Raw genomic sequence first — 20,021 nt, forward strand, 5'->3', positions numbered from 1 at the left:
TGCTTAATTTTTTCCTATACTTCATTTGTAATAAAAATTTATATTCCCCAGCTTCTTCATCAGACTTAATGCCAAACAGTCTTTGGCTAGTTCCAAAGATTAAAGCCACCCTCAGAGAACTAAGATTTGTCTCCAGTAAAATTATCTGAAAGAATACACTATAGATACATTTTTTTCACAGGCTTATTCATTCTACCAACACTTCCTGAAAATCTGCTTTATATGACTCTGCAGAGGCTACAAAAAGTAACAATTCATGCCCTCAAGGTGCTCACATTCTAGTTGGAGGAGGCAATCACAGAAATAATTACACTACAGTGTAACGAAGCTTTGGTAGCTGTATGCTCAAAATTCTATGATAGTGCAAAGGGGATCTAGAGGGGCATTCTAGCAGAAGCCTAATTTTGACACCAGTATAATATTCAGGAGCCAGTGGACGCTCCAATGAGAGCAGAGGGTAAGTGGTGGAGCAGCCTCAGGAGAAGACGCAGAAAAAACAGTAGAAGGTCAGATTAAATGTCATACTGAAGAGTCAGAACTTCATTCTCTAGGCATTCTCCCCAAAAATAAGTTAAGGAGTCACATGATCTGATCTTGATTTTAGGAAAATAATTAGGGGCCATGAGATGAAAAATGGATTTGAGGAAAGAGAAACAAGAATCTCAGAGAAGAGTTAGAGGGTTTTTGCATTCCACTCTAAGGGCCTTGGCCTCCACCACTTCACTCAAACTGCCTTATCAAGGTCACCAATGACCTGTACAATGGCTCAGTCCTCACTCCCTCTCCCTCGATGCACTTTTTGCACTGGGCTCCCAAGACACTGGGCTCTCTTCTTCCTACGTTGTTGGGAGGTCATACTTAGTCTCCATTTGCTGGTTTCTACACTTCTCCCCAGCCTCTTCATAATGGAGCACTCCAGGGCTCGATCTCTGATTCTCTTCCCTTTACTCAGTTTTTTGGTGATTACACCCAGGCTCGTGACTTCAATTGCATTCTATATAAACCTAGAAATAACCCAAATGTCCATCAATGTGAGAGCAAATGCATACATTGGTATGTGAACTCAGTAGAATATTACACAGCAGTCAAATGAATTACAGTGACCTGCAACAATATGAGTGAATCTTAACAGATACGAATAAAAAACAAATATAGGAAGGTAAAGGCATGCAATTTGTAGCCACACATATAAAGATGTATCAATTCAGAGGAGGTAAATGGAAACAAAATGTTTAGATTTGGATATATTACAAGGGCATCAGTAAATGACTGACATAAACCACAAAAGAAAACAAAATCAGAAGGAGGAAAAGAAGAAAAGGGGAAAAAAAGTTGTGACTATATTAAAGAAGGTAAACATTTGTCCTAATTACATATTATATAATTATTAGTACAAAGGTACAATTTAGGAAAGAAAATTGGAGTACTGCCAAATATTATTCGTCTTTTTAAGAAGGAAATTTAAGTCTCAGTCTGTGCATTTCCTGAATGCACACCCCAGGAGGATGTGCCTCCACACTGGGCACTGCCCACTTCCCCATGCAAAAGCATACCTTTCCTCCCAGCTTTACAGATATTACCAAGATGCCCTACCTCCTCTGACCATTTGTATCTTCCTCTCTATCTCTCACTAACTATCAGTGCCAGGCCTACACTCAATCCTCAAATGTTTATTGAATACTTTGAACTTCAACTGTAACTGGACTTAAGATTTAAAAGAATGTTTAAGAATGTATATGTATATAGCATCCCAAGTCATTCCAAGGATTATTCTTCACTAAAACAGCTGTTGAAGCATATGATATATGGATATCACAGGGTTTGGTGAGTAAAGGTCTCCTAAGTTTAGCCAACCTACTCACCTCTTTTTCTTTAGTCTTTCTAGCACTTACCACTTGCCCCACATCCCATCCCCATCCCATGTCAACCATACCCTTCCCTCCCTTTCAACTACCACTGCCTTCAACAATATCAGACTCCAAGGGGAAATCAAAAAAGGAGATAGTCTGACAAGTTAAAGTAGAAGGGGTGGGGGGAAGAGTCCAAGGCATATAGTACATTTTTAATAAGTATCTAATAAGTGAATGAATAAATGAGTTATGTACAACTAGACTTCTAGAATGAGAAATTTGGAAGAGAGGAGGAGGATAGAAGGATGAGCTGGAAGAGATGGGAGGTTGCTCAAGACAAAAACATGAATGCTTTTCATAGAGTGAGTAGAAAAAGAAAATTTCTCCCCCCAAGTAGTGAAGAGCTAGTGAAGAGATAGTCATGGAAATTGGCACTATTTAGTAGAATTTTCTCCCCATTCTACAGCCTACAGTTCAGTCACTCAAAGAGTGTAACCAAGCTTCTTTGTTTATTCAGCCCACTGACGTGCTGTGTAGCTCATTCAGTACCCAATTAGATGGGATGAAAAATATGAAGCTGGTGGGGAGGGCAGGGGGTAGAGTAAGTGGAACAAGGCTAAACCCACCTCCTTGCTCCACTAACCTCAGAAGTTACCATGTTATCCAGCAACTTCTAACCCCACTTGATTCCATGGACAACTCTCTGGTGAGGATAGATCATGGCATGAAAGGTAGAATCAGCGCTATGCCCAGATCCACTGCTTTGTCACTGGTACAACTGCAAACATTCCAGAAACGGATCTCCCCCTGCCTGTCAGGACCCATCTATTCTAATTCTCCACCCTGATCTTGGAAAAGTACGAAAAGGACCAATTACCCTCTGAGTTAGTCAGAGCCTCATTTGTACTCAACGAGAAATCACACACACAGGCACACAACTCCGGCAACAGCACAACGGGTGCTGACTGTTAACCTAGATCAATAGTCTCGACAGAAAAGGTCAAAGGTCCAATGGGCTCTGGGAACCCCAGACCACATTACTCTCCACCTTGACCAACTTGACAGACAAGCTCAAATTGCTCAGGCTGTTCCCTTTCAGTGCATTAGCAAACAACATCAGAGCTTGAAACTAATCGTCCTTCTCTCTACACTGAATACTAAAAAAAAAAAAAAGGAAATAATAACAAGAATAGGAGAAAGGAGAATAAAGCAAGACAAAGATTTTCACTGCTGACTAACTTTTCATACAGGAATACACATAATTTGGCAGATTGCCTCTCTAGGCTCCATTTTATAGTAATAAGAGATATCTGTGGGGCACTCTGCTGAATGGCATATGCAGATCTCTATGCCTGAGTGAGAGCATACTCTAGGGTATGCCAAAGCATCCCAGCCCTGAGTTTTGGGGGACTCGTGCTACCGAACAGGCATTAAAAATTGACCTGAGGCTCTTACACATACAAATAGCTCAGAAACCTCCTATATTTATTTCCTATAGCTGCAGTAATACGTTTCCACAAACTTAGTGCCTTAAAACAACACAAATTAATTATCTTACAGTTCTATAGGTTAGAAGCCCAACACAGGTTTCACTGGGCTAAAATCAAGGTGTTAGCAGGGTGGCATTTGCTGTGCGGCAACTTCCTGTCTTTGCCTTTCCCAGCTTCTAGAGGCCACCAGCATTCCTTGACTCCTCCATCTTCAAAAACAGCAGTGTTGTATCTCTCACCATTCTTCCTTAGTCCTATCTCTCTTTCGAAGTCTCTGCTTTGGCCTCTCACTTCCGCTTCTAAAAACCCTTTTAATCATAATGGGCCCACTTGAAGAGTCCAGAATAATCTCCCTATTTTAAAGTCAGCTGATTAGCAACCTTAATTCCACTGCAACCTTAACTTCCCTTTGCCATATAACCTCTTTATGTATTACAGGGATTCAGATGCAGATATTTTTGGGGGGCCTTTATTCTGTTGATCACACTTCCAAGTCTATCTACTCCCAAGGCAATTGGAGGACGAGGAGCAGTCTCTCTTTCTAAGTCTTCCTTTGATGGCTAGTTCCACCTAATTTCACCTGTCTAAAAAGTTTTGGAAGGAGGTCTAGACCTAAAACTCCCCCAGAGAGGGTCCTGGACCCTTTTAAATGAGCATTGGGCAAGGCTAAGTTTTAACGGAAACTACGTAAGCCTCAAAAGAAACACAACTGCTGACAAGTGAGAATTTCAGTAAATAAATATATTGCCCACAAGACAGGTAATTACATTTTAAACCACTAATGCCAATAAATGTAATACAAAACACAATGTAGCATGAGTACTGAAAATTTGGATAGCTTGATAGACTTTTGAAATCATTTTTAAGGGTAGCTTATTTTCTTCTTCCTTAGCACGGAAGCATAAAAAATGTACTCAATAAATAAGCAAACGGAAAGACAATCAATCTAATATCAAAGTGACTAGAGAGTTAATGCCAGGTCTCGATTTGTATGCTGACATTCCGGAATATAGAGGACTGAAGGTCAGAGAATCTGGATAATCTTTGTATTAAGAATGCCCTTGAGTTAACGGGGAGAAAGAACCTTCTCTACTCTATACAAAAGGGCAGATCTAAAGTTACAGTCCTTCAAAAATTCTATCTAAAAAAAGTTCTGCAAGATTTGAGGAAAGTTTTATCCCAAACTCCAGGCCACACAACATATACACACATGCTCAATATTCATCCATAATGAGGAACTGAAATAAATATGCACACCACCTCCAATAGTTTCCAAAACTGTTCCTAAGCACAGACGGGTAAATTCAAAAGCCTCTCTGTGTGATGATAATTTGAAAGAAAAGTAATAGAAGTATAGAAGAGAAGTATATCAGTAGAAAACCTACATATGCCAGGCACTTTACCCATCTTATTTTATTTGATCTTTACAACAACCTGCAAGATGTGTGGTACAGGACACGAAGAGGACATGGGCTCTAGGAAGCTAAGAAATTCCCTGAAACTTCACATCTAATTAATTTGTGATAAAGTCGAGATTTGAACTCAGGAAAATCTTCCTCTAAAGATTAGTCATATACCAATGACATCACACTGACTTCCAAATGAAGATGTGTAAAAAAGTGCTCTGAGCTCTTACTAGATATTATATAAAATATATATGAGGCAAGTGTAAGTGCTATATCTAAATTTAGGTATTGGAAAGAAGTCGCTCTTCATTTACTCTGTAACTAGGACTCAATTGTTCATTTAACAGGTCCTTATAATAATAATTAAATATTCCTTCCTTTGTATTGTATGTGTTTGATTGTTGGTCAGCTGCCTTTGAGTCTTTGGCATTTTATTGCTAATGCTCTGCAAACATGGACAGCCTAAGAAAATGCAGATGGTCCTATGGAACACAAACCACGGCAACATATGGTATGCATTTAATTCTAACAAAGTGTGTTTCTTAACCTCTGGGTGTCGCCCCACCATTCCTTTATAAGGCTACTCATTTCCAAAAAAGATTCCATTTCCAAAAACAGGACAACAGGCCCCACATGTGTTGTACGGCCACTCAGATGCACATAATGTGTCTGAATGCCTTTAAGCAAGTGCATTTAACACATTTCCTAGCACTATCATATGTAGTTATGAACTGCCGCCCCCCAGATGGTAAGCCCCTTGAGGGCCAGTGTCATGCTTGATATTTCACCTTATTAGCTGTACATGGCAGAGTAACAATACTGTCATGTATATAGCACCGCGCTCTTATGGCTAAGACCCCTAACTACAGTGTGACATTTGCCACACCTTCCACATGAGGCTGGCAGAGGCTAAGCAATTGGCTAGAATCACAAACTAATAGATAATGTTTTCCTCTGGCCCACAACAGAAAAGTATTCATTCCTTGCATTGCACTGCTTTTTTTCTTCCTCTAAGATTTTATTACAAGAATTAATGCCTATTGATCTTTTTATTAAGATAAATATCATATATTGCTTACATATACATGTGGAAGGCACTGTTCATAGGGCTTCCCATATACTAACTCATCTAATCCTCCTAACACCCCCCCCCCATGAAATAGATGCTGTTTTATCTCCATTTTACAGATGAGGAAACTGAGGCACAGAGAGATTGATTCATCCAAACTCACAAAACTGGTAAGTGGCAGCAGTGAGGTTTGAATCCAGAAAGTCTGGCTCCAGAGTCTGTGCCTTTAACTTATTCTGCCTGAATAAGAATCTACAACGATCCTTGCTCAGGACATGTGAGTGGTTGTTCAACAAGGCGGGGAAATGTGTGTTTACTCCTCCTTCTGTGATTTATTTGATTATATTCTAAAACCTTTCTTCATGCCAATAGAACTACATGTAAGTACTATACTAAATTTTCCTGTACTGAAGGCATATGCGATAGTTACCTTGACTGACACATAAAAATACCCAAAACAAAATACCCCAAGACTTGAGGATTTTTTGTTCTATGAATTAGAGACATGAAAGGATTGCCTCGGCATCAGAAGTGTTACAAGCTCACATCTGTAAGTCTTTCTTGGATTTCCATATTTCTTATACAGGAATGTTCCCTGTCTGAAATATTTCAGTGTTCACTCTATATCTCAGTTTGAAAATTATCTAATCCTTTTTAATTTTCCACTACTTTTTCTCCACACATAGGACAAGCACTTGCTTTCAGTATGATGTTTAACACTTTTTATGTTTTTATTTCAGTCAGCTTGAAAACATGCTAGTAAACATGCAAACATATTGTAAAGGTTTAAAATTCGGGGTGTGTATACATATATCAACAGGAGTTATGAATTATGTATATCTGAGCCTATATAAATTAGATTTTGAAGAACAAGCATCAGAGTACTCAGGCAGGTCATAATAAGAGATTCCATCTGAAATGTAGAAACTACCTTGAATAAATTATCCATAAGTTAACACTCTCATTACAATGACATATTTATTATTTCTGGGTTGTGATGTTCCTTTAATGCACTCTGATTAACTGTTCTAATGGCACTTTAAGAAACCATTTCAAATTTTTTCCCCACTGAAATTTAGCACATTTTATTTACATTTGAACTAAAATAATTTAAAATAATGTAACATTAAAAACAATCACCCACTTCCCAATGTAGAATACCATTTTCTTCTGCCCAAAAATATTTAATTAAAGCAGGATATAACTTTAGTAATTATTTTCACACAGAATGACTCTAAAATTAATAGTCACTTGTAAAACTGTTTAAAAATTGCGAGACTGACAATGAAAACAATCTTAAATGCTTTGTTTATGTGACGAAAAGGAGTGATCCTTTAATTCCCTCACACATATTAAACTGATTTCACAGAGTTTCTGTACTGGTGTTTAACATAGTCAAGTGCTTGAGGTTACAATGAATAAACAATCTTGAGATCTTATTGCAAATGTTTGCAATTTACGATGTAAACTGATTTGTGAAAAAATAACAGGATCCATGTCGCTGAAGCCAAAAAGACATTTTTCAGAAATCAAAATAGTTCCGAAATTTGAGCACTGCCTTATACTAAAGTATTACCATCTGAGGATCTACAAAGTTTATAAGTGTGGGGAAAAACTCAAAATAGATATTTATCAATTCAGCTTCGAGCAAAGGCCTCAGATCTTACCGGGCCCTTCTGTATCATGAGGTCCTTAATACTAATGTCTTGAATAATCTCTTTTAACTCGGTTTTCCCCTGTCAGGGATTTTGTAGCTCGGGAAGGTTTTGCACACCTTGAAAGATGGGGGGGGGGGGGGGGGGGGGGGGAGTGGCGAAATCTCTATTAATTATTTATTACGATTATTGAGTTTCTACCAAAACGACCTGCATGTTGGGCCTTGTTTGAATTTAAAGTGAAGATGCTTCGGGCCCTTTCTCAGAGTGGCTGTGGAAACCCTGGGTTGGGAACCTCTCTCTCACACCCCCAGGCCCCTGCGGGCGAGTTTGGGCGGTGGCGCGGGGGACAGCCCAGGGAGAGCGTGCGTGGGAGACCCGGCCCGAGGGACGCGGCCCCCAGCCGCCAGGAAAGGCAGCCTCGGCCCTCGCTGAGTCTCGGGAGAGCGGACACCCCTGACGCTGGGTCCCACAGGCCGCGCCCAGCGCAAGTACCGCCGACCGGGCCAAGAAACTTTGGCCTTTCTCGCCCCGCCTGGCCGCTTCCGCTGGCTCCCCGGCCTTCCCCGCTCCCGCCGGGCCCCGGGCCCCGCGGCTGCGGCGCCCAGCCCACCCGGCTCCTGCGGCCGGGAGCATTCCGGGCCGACCTAGGCCGTGCTGCCGCGCCCCCGTCCTGGTGACCCGGGCCTCGCCTGCCGGGGCCCAGACGTACATGCTTCCTGTGACCTCAAGCTTCCCCCGAGCTAAGCTGCGGGGACAGACTGGGTTTCGCGTCGGACGTAGGCTGGACCCGGGACGGAACATCTAACTCCCCCGGCCCCAAGTTCTCCCGTGACCTCCGACTTCCCTTGGGGTGCCCTTAGAAATGTCCGAACCCGCGTGGGGGGCCCCAGCAGGGTTGGGGCTGGGAGCCTGCGTGTTCGGACCCTCGGGCCCGGCGCCGACCGGAGCTCGCCGGAGGCCACCCCGTCAAGGCGGGCGCCCCGGCGCTGCCGATTCAAGGTGCACCCCGCCCCTAGGCAGATGTTTATTGGGAAAACTAAGGGCAGCTAAGAGACCTAAGAGACCTGTCAACTTGTCAGCTAGGAGACTTGCAAGGCCTGGGCACTGAATACGGCCCAAGTCCTGTTCAGTGGTCTTTGAAAGCTAAAAAGATAAAAATAAAGATATAACCCACGTCTACTCAGACGAACAGCTTTGAGTGTGCGAGCTCAACCCGGGAGAAGGCCGGGTGGGGACGACGGGAGCACTACTGGAAGACGCGGGGCTTTGTCGAAGGGGTGGGGTGGGGGTATGCGTCCTCCGGCCCAGAGAGGGCCCCAAGGGACACTCGGGACACCCTAGATCATCTCGGAGGATGCCCCCATCCCCAGAACCCGCGCGGGAAAAAAAGGTCCTGTCCCCGGCCTGGCCGGGGCCGCGTCTTCATAGTCTCTACCCACCCCTAAACAGGCAGCGCTTTCGGGTTTTACTAGTGAGATTTCTTCCGGGAGAAGGGGGCACGGGGAGGCGGGAGGGAGGGAGGATATCCTCGGTATTCTAAGGACGGCTAGGACCGGCTTTTCCTAAATGGGGCCCTTGCTTCTACCTTTTCCTAGATTTAACCAACGAACAATCTGCTTGGGCCAAAGCGCTAAATTGGAGTGTGGAGGTGGGGGATCCGCCCCTCCCAGAGCCCCAGTTCCCCTCCGCGGCTTTTACCCACTCCCAAACCTTCATCGCTTGCTTGGGGAGGGTCGTCGACCTGGGATCGAGTGTCCGTTATGCCACAATTAACCCAGGTAGATTTCGCACCGTGTGACCCCGCTTCCCTTTCTCTCCAAACTGCTCCCCGAAAAACTTCAAGGGTGAAAGTGCATCAAAATGAAGTATGAGAGTTTGTCTTAGGGAGTCTATTTAATATTATTTTACATATTATCTGTTCCTTTATTGATTTGGTGTAAAATCAATCCGGTTTCTATGCTGGGTGGATGAAAAGGGGGTGGGGGTTGCGCTCAGCGATATCGAGAGCCACAGCCACCATTCTCACGGCCCCTTAATAGCTGCACGTAGAAGCAGAGGCAAGCGCTTTTCTAAGTTGATGTAGTCGAGAGATAGATACACATTAATCAAAAAGGAAGAAGGAAAGACTATCCCGGATAGTTTAATAGTAACAGGAACAAAGATGACGCGAACTCCATTAAATGAAACAATACTATTTTCATTCAATTGATCGCAAAGTGTCTTCAATTAATAACTTGGCACTTATTTAAAAGGTTTAACAGAGGTGAAATCGAAACATTTTGTACCAACAACACATCATGAAATAACAGCATCTTCTTCTGCTTAAAATAACTTAATACACTAGAAAAAATATGGCAAATATAAATAACTTTGTTTTCATGGAGAACAAATAGTTACAAAGCTCAACCGCATACCAAAGTTCAGTTAAAAGAGCTTTTCCTCTTTCTTGTAAATTAGAAAAAAAAAAAAAAAAGCTAAGGAGGCTTTCTAGTGATTGGGATACAGATTGCTTAGTCCAGGGTACCCCAGTTTAAATAGTTACATGAATTGAAACAAAAAAAATTACTTGAATATACACCTTTGTGTGATAAAATGCAAATGTTGAAAGTCAACCATCAGTTCACACATTATAGCCAAAATAAACTTTGTTCGTGTGTATCAACATATTTTACACAAACCTACTGCCTGTATCTAGTTGGGTATTATTTAAGGTGAGTGTGACAGGATAGAGAGGGGGAAATAAAGCAAGGTTCCCAGATAGGACATCAGGAAATCAGCAGGAGGGAGTACAAGAAAGGAGAAGGAGAGGGGACTATCATTGATTGAGCGCCTACTATGTGCCAGGAGCTGTGTGAGGCGCTGTACCTTTATTACTTCATTTGGTCTTCTTTTCTTTTTCCTTTCCCCACATTTTCTGCCCGCCTCCGTCTTCTTGGGACAGAGTGTAAACTTTTTCCCTTCCGACCTTTTTCTTTTGTCCGACAGGATCAAAGATGGGGCAAAAATTATAGATTTGATATACATCAATTTCCAGATGCTTTTGGTATTGTTTTTCGTACTGAAGATGAAAATGGAGTAAGTGCATGTGAGTAAAGCAGGGAGCAGGGAGACACCATCAATGGAATACAAGTAACATGCAAAACCGGAATTTACTGTCAGCAGTCTGGACAGTGCTGCCATAATAATTTCTCAGAGAAATCACTGTCTGTCGTAACATTTTTTGTATTAATATCATTTTTTTTCCTCTCCTCGTTTTTATATTGTCTTCCCTCTTCTTACTCTTCCATACGTGGTGGTTTTTAACTCAAAGCATCTGATTCAACGTAAAAGGAGGCCCGCCTCTCTTATCAAATTTCTTGTATTAAAGTGAACTTCGCAGAAAAAGGTCAGTTTCAAAACCTGTGAACTTCCCAGCTGCGCACTTTTTAAATCTTAATTCTTTAAATAAGTATACCTCTTCCTTCTGTTTTGCCTTTTTTAGCCCATTAAAAAAAACATACACTTTAAGTTGATACTGCCCCCCCTCCCCATTCTCTCGAGATTCGTCCGGGTTATTTTTCCATATTTTTAAATGTATAAAATACTTTAATTTTTAAAATTTGTTTTTGTTCCTTGGTTCTTTCTCCGATTTCAACTTCTGCCAAATAGCAGTAAGTTCCCTTTCTCTTTTTTCTTTCTGGTTTGTCTTTTCTACTTTTTTTTTTTTTTGCTCATTTTTTATTAACAGGATTTTTATTTCTACGCAAGAGTCCATCGTTGCAGCTTTGCCGTGAGCCACACTCCGCTGTCCCAGCGCTCCGTTGTTCAGTCTCTCTCCAGACTTCCCGAAAACTTGCCCCTACGAAGCCGAATTCTACGCCCTTGGGTAGGTGAATGGTCAGGAGCCACAGAGCTGGTGCGCCTAGTGGGATTCAAGGTCCCGCGCGAAGTCTCGCCCTCCGAGTCCGGGATGTGGAAGGCGGCAAAGGCCGATCAGCGGGGCGGAAAGAGGGTCGGTTCCGGAGGTCCGGAGGGGTTAAACGGAAAAGCAGCGGGGCACGGAGGATTTGCAGGGTGCGTGCCGCGCTGGAAGCGCGACGTTGGTGCTGGCGTTGGCGTCACAGACCCAGGGCGGCAGCGTGCTTTTTGGCTTTCAGTCTGAGATCGGCGATGCTGGAGTTCTTGCTGGTGGTCTTGGCTGCGGCGGCGGCAGCCACCACAGAGGCGGCGGAGGCTGAGTCCGCGGCCAGCGTGGCTAGCGGCAGTCCGAAGGGCGGCGCCGGGAACATCATATAGGGCGCGTGCGCGGCCAGGTGCGGGTGCAGGTGGTGGTGCGCGTGCGCCACGGCGCTGTCCAGCTGCAGCTGCGCCTGAACCTGAAAGGACAAGGGCGTCACGTTGCAATGACTATCCTAGGGTGACAACAGAATAGAAACAGAGCATTAACGGCGTCCAGCTTGGCGAGGGGGAAGGCTGGGGCTGGGGACAGGAGAGGGGAGTTCGGCTGACCTTCTCAGTCTGTTACTGAATCTGGGGCGCCACAGGGATACTCCGGTGCGCCACAGGGATACTCCGGTGCGCCAGAGTCTCTGCAACTCTTCAGCACGCCTTATCTCCCTTGGCCCTAGGGGACTCCTGTCTGCAGGAATGTGGCCGCCCCCCTCGGGAGCTGGGCCCATCAGAGGGCAATATTGCTATTGTGTTAAAACATCGCCCTCCTCAAAATTACGAAAGTAATTTGGAAAGGCTCTCTTGATGTCATCATACACCTCTTACCTATTAAAGCACTGAAGTACTAACAAACAAACTATAAAACTTTCCCCTGTCACTTGGGGACATTACTGCATCTTCATCACAACTGGCACAATTGTTAGTACTTCTAACCTTTACTGCTATAACAATTACCCTTGTTACAAAGCAGATCTTCTTTAAAAATGCAGATTCTGATTCAGAAGGTCTGCATTGGGACCTGAGATTCTGCATTTCTAACAATCTCCCAGGTGGTGCTGGTGCTGCAGGCCTGCAGATCACTTTCTGAGTAGTAAGGGTCTCCTTTTTAGATCCCACACTCTCTCCAATCATTCCCTCTTGCTTCAAAAGCCTAGCATTGGGATGCTAGCTAGAGTCCTGTGGTGCCAAGAGAGCTAAGATCTCCCTAACAGTAACCGTCAATACATGGGTACACCCGTGTGTCTCCCCAGTCCAGGGTGCTGCCAACTGAGAGCTAATTCTTGACTTCACAACCCTACCAAGCAGGGGTCCCAGCTGAGGAGGGGGAAGGTCAGGCACTGGTTGGGTAAGGATTGAGCCCTTAGGCTTGGAGAGCAGGAGCGTTTAGAGCACTGGGATTTCCAAGGATTAAATCATTGCTGCAGGCTGTCCTTTTAACATGTAGTCTTAAAGGTTTCTTTATGCCTAAGAAAGGGATTGCAGAGGCAGGACATCCCTGGGAAGACCAAGGCTTCCCTCTCTACTGAGATGAAGCTTTGTTTGCAGAGACAGGTTTAAAAAATCAAGTATGAGTTGGAAGTACTTTTATTTATTTACTTTTCTTTTGTCAGAGACATTTAATGTGACTAAGAGGTAGGAAATACCTAGAAAAATATTTAGAAAGTTGCCTTAGAAAACACCTTAGGACTAACCTCTGTATTGGATCTGACAAAATCTTAATAAAAGGCTTTTCCTTCCTCTCCCCAAGTGCAATCTTTAGTGCATTTTTAAAGGACCAGTCGCTGGCCTCAGGCTTCTGCAGGTTTCCCATGAGGAAAGAAAGGACTAGGCATGTAGGCCCTTGACATTTTATAGGTTTTTAAAGGGGAGTAGATTCACTATATCATCTCAAAATTATTCTTCAACCACATGGACACCAACATGGGACTCAGAGAGAGGGTATATTCAACAATTCAAGCAAAATCCAGGTCTTTTTACAGTTAAAAACAAGTTGAAACTGGGCTATACTTGCCTGCTGAAATGGCATCCTTAAAGCACCTACATTGACATAGGGCGCAACTCTACAAGCTTCAAACTGGCTGGCAGCCCCTATGAGAACACCTGTAAAAAAATGGGGAACAAAACACAATAATGTGAGGATAACATTTCCAGCATTGTTTTCCAGGATTCCAAATGATACCAAGATAGAACAAATTCTTTTGGAATTGGACTGTTATCTTCCTAAATAGCTGCCATAATTAAAATAAATGTAATGTACTTCCAAACTTTAGGACTCTCATTAACTGCCTTCAGAGCAGATTTTTAAATAGAGACCATGATTATCTTTCAGAGTTTCTTTCTGACTTTGTATAACAATATTGCCCAGTTCTCTTTTTACTTAGAATATCAGATGTCCTTTGAGAAGCATACCTTTATGGAGTTGATTTTCTTGTTTTCTACATTTTGCTCTTCGATTTTGAAACCAAACCTACAAATTGGAAAAATAAAATAAAACCTAGATGTTATGAACTCCTTTAATTACCAAAGTACAATGAAAAAACAGTAGTGCTTTAGGCAAGGATTGAGAGATATAGCAAACAATATTTGAATTATAAAAAACACTCTCAATTTCCAAAGTCAAATAATGTAAATGAATGACAAAAGTAGATTTCATAGACTTTTGCAAGATAAATTGTTTCTTGATAAATTACTATTAGTCCTGGTTTCATCTTTCTACATTATAGAGTCCCCAAGGCCTAAAACTCTCCATGATACCTGATACTAAAGCGATAATGGGTTTAGATGTTTGCCCAGTAAGACCTGAGAAGAATGTGCTCATTAATAGCCTGTAATATTAATTAGCTTCATCTTCAAGTAAAACCAAACACCAAAGCAAATAGTGACTCTGTTTTTTTTTGGGGGGGGGGAGATAAAAGTGGGGGAAGAGTTAATTAGTGCCATAAAAGCCTCACTACAAAGAAGTTTAGGATTTCTCTGTTCCTCTGTGCAGCAGAGTGTAACACAGTAGCAGAATAATTGTGCCATTATCATGATAATCTAATTTGCTTCTATAGAAAAAATCTACTGCTTACATTAGGGTAATAGAAAATAACCCTAAAATTTAAAGAAAGGTATGAAAAAATGAAGACCAGTAATAAAGTTCATTTCTTATGAGAAAAACAAAAACAAAAACAATAGTCTATGTAAAGGGGAAGGTAGGAAGGTATGAATCAAGTAACTCCTGGAAACTGTCTTCTCCCAGATATTACCTTCTTAAATAAACTTGCGAACTTTTAGAGGCAGTATGACAGATTTTTAAAAATTCATACAAAGCTTGCTTTTACACTCCAATCATACAGCATTATGTTCCAATAATACAGCATATTGACTGATTCACAAATTAAGGTTTGAAAAAAACTATAAAAGAAAAATACTGCTTCAGAGCTTTTTCTTGTTTTTGAAAGCAAGTGTCATAGTCAATGTAAATCTTCAAAAATTCCCCTGCCATTTAGTGTAATAGAAGGGGAGATTTCATGCCAGGGTGGCATCCTTTGTATAACTCACATGGCCTGAGGCTTCTTGCCTCTTTTTTCCCCTGGAAGAGTTGGAACTGAGAAACTAATGCTCATAACTGTAATAATTATCATCGTGTCTTTAAGGGGTTGCTGAGCCTCTAGAGATTTCAGTACACACAGCAAAGCAGCAAAAGCTTAAAAAGGAAGAGCAGAGCCTTCTATTGACGGCTGTGATGACCAAGGCAGCCTATTATTACTTTTCCCCTTCAACGTGACTGCTCTGTTTTTGTCCTGATCCTATTACAAGATGCGGGGAAGCCCCCTAAGAATTGCATAGTTTGCTGCAGATGGTGGTCTCTCCGCCCAGAGACCCCGGGAGTATCTGTTACAGTGATACTTTGTAACAGCTGCAGATGTTCAGGCCTAAAACTGCTCCATGTGTTCAAACAAATAATGACCATCATTTTCTCCTATTTTATTATTTGAGCGGAAATACAATCTGAAACATTTAAATGTTTTCTCCATAAAAGTAGAAGGATATATACGCATGTATATATATAATTTTCTACCTTGAATGCCCCCAAAGCCTATTGCCATTACTTTCACCCCCACAACCAGTAAGAAAACAAAAAATAAAAAACAAAAAACCTGTTCCAATCCTAACTTCATCACGTAAGGCACTTGTTGGGTGTTGGACTGTGGGAATGCCAATATTAAGATAGTGAGTTGTTTTAAAATCAAGTTTCTGTAGGTTCAGGTTTGCTGTCTTGGTTAAGTGAGGGAACAAAGAGTGACCAAAATGCATTTATTTCTCTACTGTTTTACACACAGTTTGAGATCGACTGCTAACGGCAAACTGTAAATTTCCACACTTAACAGTTGCTAATTTTCTTTATAGTCTGTACATCTATAAACCTAATTGGCATATCCGCTTGGCAACCCTAGACCCCGGAGCAGGCCCTCAAGGAAAACCAACTCAGGCGAACAAAATATTCGTTGTAACTTTTAAGGCATCCAGAAGATAAAACGTTTTCTGTGGGATTTTTTTTAAGGCTTATAAAAGTAGGCCCATTAGGATTAAACCACATTAAAGGCATCGTAAGGCGAGGGGAGGGGGTGTGGTTTATAGAAACTCTGGGAGCAAGCCCAGCACAGCTTTCTTCTGCTGGGAACATATGTTGGGATGGGGTGGGGGTAGGCTACAAGACTAAGATTTACTTTGGAAAATAAGACCTCTAGTAAAGATATCCCTTCCCTTCTCACCTTACTCCAGACTCTTGAACCTGCGCCCTCTGTGTGTGTCTCCCAAGCTGCCTCTCTAACCCCCGAGTGCCCCTCCTCCACTCCCTGGGCCCTGCCTTGACCTCCTCACAGCTGGATACCTGCACTCGGGCTTCGGACAGCCCCAGCCGTTGGCTCAGTTCCTCGCGCATGAAAGCATCCGGGTAGTGGGTCTCATCAAAAAGCCTCTCCAGTTCGTTGAGTTGTTCCAAAGTGAAATTGGTCCGACTTCGCCTCTGCTTGATTTTGGTCTGGCCTTCGTCCTCCATCCCTTTTGCATCCTCTTTGCGATCCTTCAGCTCTGGGGACACTGGAGGGGGCACCACAAATAGAGCCACACGTATGTCCACGTGCGCACACACACACACACACACACGGACAAAAACAACAGAGCAAATCCTGTTACCAGATTTGTCTCCAAAAGGATGGAGGATCCTGCCCCCTCCTGGAGTTCCTGGCCAGTCCCTCACCCTGTCCTGAGGAAGAAGATTCTGGAGACGCGAAAAGATCAACTCTGGGCGGCCGCCTGCCCCCGGCTATTCACCCACTCACCCCTTCGCAACTGTAGCCTCAACTCACCTCCTCACTGTCCACTCCACCGTCCCCTGCCCCCACCCCGCGAACCCCAAATCCATTCCATTCAACCTCTCTCGCGCTCACCCTCTTCCACGCACACAGAATCAAAAGCATCGCGCCGGGCCAGACACAGAACCCGGTAAGGGCAGAAGGGCGCGGCGAGGCCATGCACTGGCCTCTCACCGGCTATTCCCAGAGAGCTGGCCATTCTCAGGCCAGCTCCGGCCACCGCTGGCTCTCTGTTTCTCTCAAACTTGCTGCTCTAATTTGGGAACAATTGGGCCCAAGGGTTGCAGCGGCTGAACAAGACCCGGGTGCTGAGCGGTACTGGGAGCCGCATCTCAGGGCTTTCGATGCTGACCCAGGGCTCGAGCCTAACCCTGCGGAGGGCCCACGGGCGGCCAGGCAGTCCCTATCCCCCATGCCGGACACTGGGAGCCTGAGCAGAGGCGCCCACGCCATGTTGACTGCCTGAAGGGCTTGCGGCTCACGCCAGGCCAAAAGGCGAGAGGCGGAAAACTAGCTTCGCGAGGCGCGCGAAATAGACCGCTCCCTCTGTTCTCTCTCTCCTTCTCCCTCCCCACTGGAAAGGCGGACTCGACCCTAAATGCTTAAACCCACAGAGATCAACAGGTTCAAGCGGAACATTCGTGATCCTTGGTTTCTATTGGTTGCTCAAAGCCTTTTCATGCATCCAGCAGTTCGGTTGTTTAATAAAATATGCATTTTTTTTTTTTGGCTTTGGGTTTGCACACATCCGTTGCTACTTTACTGTCCTTCCTTCTCCTCCCTTTAAAAACAGCTCTGCGAATGTGAGCATACAGAGTCACCCGAGGGATAGGGATATATATGTGAATATATATATATATAGGCCAAGGGGCAGTGATCAGGGGAGCCCATATCAACATAAGCTGCCCTCTGGAACCTTCATCCTCTGCGCCTGAGTCGGAGTCTTGGGTTTTTAAGGTGTCAAAGCTGAGTTTAGATAGTCGAGAGGCTGTTTGCAGTTCTTCCTAGCCCAGGATCCCAGTCAGCATGGGTGTTAAAAATCATTTCCGGAAGAGCCGGCCTGCAGAGAAATTAATACTTGTCCTGAGCTTGGAAATCAACAATCCCAGGACTGTGTCTGCCCGGGTTCAGACCCTAAGGGCGCGATGCGGAGGGCTGGTGTACCCAGGGCCTGGAGCTGCAGACTCACGCCTGGGAGGCTGCACTGAGCCGCCTGACAGTTGTGCCATCATTTTCCAAATTTAGGAGGATCTGCTGCCTGGTCTGGGGGAAGAAGAGCTTCTAGATCCCAGCCCAGTCTAGCATTCTAGCTATGGTGATCTTAAGTGTTGTCCGCATTTCTTGTACTCAGAGTTCGTTTTATGGACATTTGTCCTTCCAGCGGGAAGGAAGCAGATAACATTATAGCAAATACTCGGAGCCAAGTTAATAAGAAAATATTTGCACTGATATTGTAATGAAATTTAAATATGAAAACACATCCTTCAGATTCTGCCAAAGGGTTGAGAAGGCTTTGTCTATTTCGTGTCATCCACAGTGGATGCCTCTCAAACTTTTGGAGCTTCAAAGAGAAAGATGTCCACATTTCTACTTGATTAATAGACTTAATAGACTCTATTTCGCCCCCAAATTTCCATTTATTGGCCTAAACAGGAACAGACCGTGTTATAAACAACTTAATTGCTTGCTTAAATATGTGATTCTACGCATGTCACATATTTTCTTAATTGGAAAAATATGGCAGCACACCAGTTACTGCAGGCACCAAGTGCCAGATTAATTTTATTGTTGAACTCTTTTGAATTGGTACAGGACGCTCCACCATTTAGATAAAGCCATTTCCTAACACTTTGCTGGCACCAAAGGATTTCTCACCACCCCCCTCCGACAAAACCAGAGTACTAAATGATTCGAAACAGCAATGGAATTGTGTAAATATCGAAAAACCAACCAAAAAAAAAAAAAAAAAAGGGAGCCTAACGCGTCTCCAGAGAGAAACAGCCTAGCCTGCCTTGGCCCTGTTCAATCTTAATAGCTCAAAGAGAATGAGAAGTTTTGACCTCCAAGATCCGAGAAGCCAGGATCTTCGTCGAGTTCGAGTGGATCTCAGCCGCGGCCCGAAACCATGGGGCGACCCGAGGGTGAAATCTCTCTCTCCTCTCTCTCTCTCCTTCCTCTCTTTTTCTGTCTTTCTCAGGCCTAGGAAAGGGGCTCCTTCAAACTAGGCGCTAGATGCGAACCGTAATCCCGCCGCCTGGCCCAGCTGCTGTCAGCACCCCCGCCGCAGCCGGGCCCAGCGAACTTCCCCATCCGCCCGCTGGCCGTCTGGGCTGCCGGCCCATCCTCCGGCTAGTAAAATGCGCTACAGTGGAATGGAAATAGCGGGAGCATCTGAGAAAGACGCGCTCAAACCCCACGCCCCCCGTCTTCACATACACTCGGACCCCACCCACGGCCGTGCACACCACCGGACTTCCACCCCTCCATCATCACTCTAGCTTCCAAAGCTGGAGTCCAAGGGCCCTCTCCGCGTCCCGCCCCTCTCCCCCTGGGCCTCGGGGTCCTCTCCCGCCTGAGAGGAGTCAGGAAGGCGGGAAGGGGAATCGCGGCTGGGGGTTTAGGCCGTTACCCTCGGTGAGCCGCGGGCTGCCCGGCTCCCTGCTTCTCTCAGCGGCGCCCATGTCCAGCTCCCGGACGGGAGAGCGCCCTCCTCCAGCTCCTCCGCCTGCTCCTCCTCCTCCTGCACCTCCTCCGCCTCCTCCGCCTCCGCCTCCGCCTCCTCCTCCGCCGCCGCCTCCGCCGGCCGCCCGGACTGCCGGGCTGCTGCGGTCGTCGCGGCCCGGCTCGGCGCAGCCCGTCGGCTCCTTGGTCCCGCGCAGCGGCCCGCTCTCCAGCACCTCTCGGTACGTGATCGCCTCCTTCTTCTCCTTCACTTTCTGGTCAAAAGACTTAGAGACGAACGCCGTAAGTTCTTCCATCGCCGCCGATGCCGGTCAGCCCCGCGCTCAATCTCTCCCAGCCGAGCCCCGCTCTTTTTTTCCTTCTTCTTTTTTTACTGCTCCAGCCCCCCCAATAATAACACATCAATGGGGCAGGGGGTGGGGGAGGAGCTGGAGGAGGAGGAAGAAGAAGAAGAAGAAGAAAGAGAAGAGAAGAAAGAAGAAAGAGGAGGAGAAGTAGGAGAAAAAGAAGTAAGAAGAAGAGGAGGAGGAGGAGGAGGAGGAGGAGGAGGAGGAGGAAGAGGGAAGGGGCGGAGGC

The 20,021-nt window shown here is 44.6% G+C and overlaps 1 protein-coding gene across 2 annotated transcripts; it reads right to left on the minus strand.

Annotated features, from left to right (window-relative positions):
* Positions 1–11,037: 11,037 nt before the first annotated feature.
* Positions 11,038–19,815, minus strand: SHOX2 (short stature homeobox 2). 2 transcript variants are annotated; one of them, XM_034997863.1, is made up of 5 exons: positions 19,393–19,815; positions 16,280–16,488; positions 13,813–13,870; positions 13,415–13,503; positions 11,038–11,828 (listed from the first exon to the last, which is right to left on the minus strand). In XM_034997863.1, exons 1-5 carry the CDS (start codon positions 19,739–19,741, stop codon positions 11,571–11,573), a joined length of 963 nt encoding a protein of 320 aa, XP_034853754.1. In that variant the 5' UTR covers positions 19,742–19,815; the 3' UTR covers positions 11,038–11,570. The 2 variants fall into 2 exon arrangements, with proteins under 2 accessions (XP_034853754.1, XP_034853744.1); XM_034997853.1 differs by having other exon boundaries at positions 11,038–11,864.
* Between the last annotated feature and the right edge of the window lie 206 nt (positions 19,816–20,021).

The sequence above is a fragment of the Mirounga leonina genome, unplaced genomic scaffold, assembly GCF_011800145.1.
Source record: "Mirounga leonina isolate KUSES-001 unplaced genomic scaffold, KU_Mleo_1.0 Mir_115, whole genome shotgun sequence".
Taxonomy (NCBI): Eukaryota; Metazoa; Chordata; class Mammalia; order Carnivora; family Phocidae; genus Mirounga; species Mirounga leonina.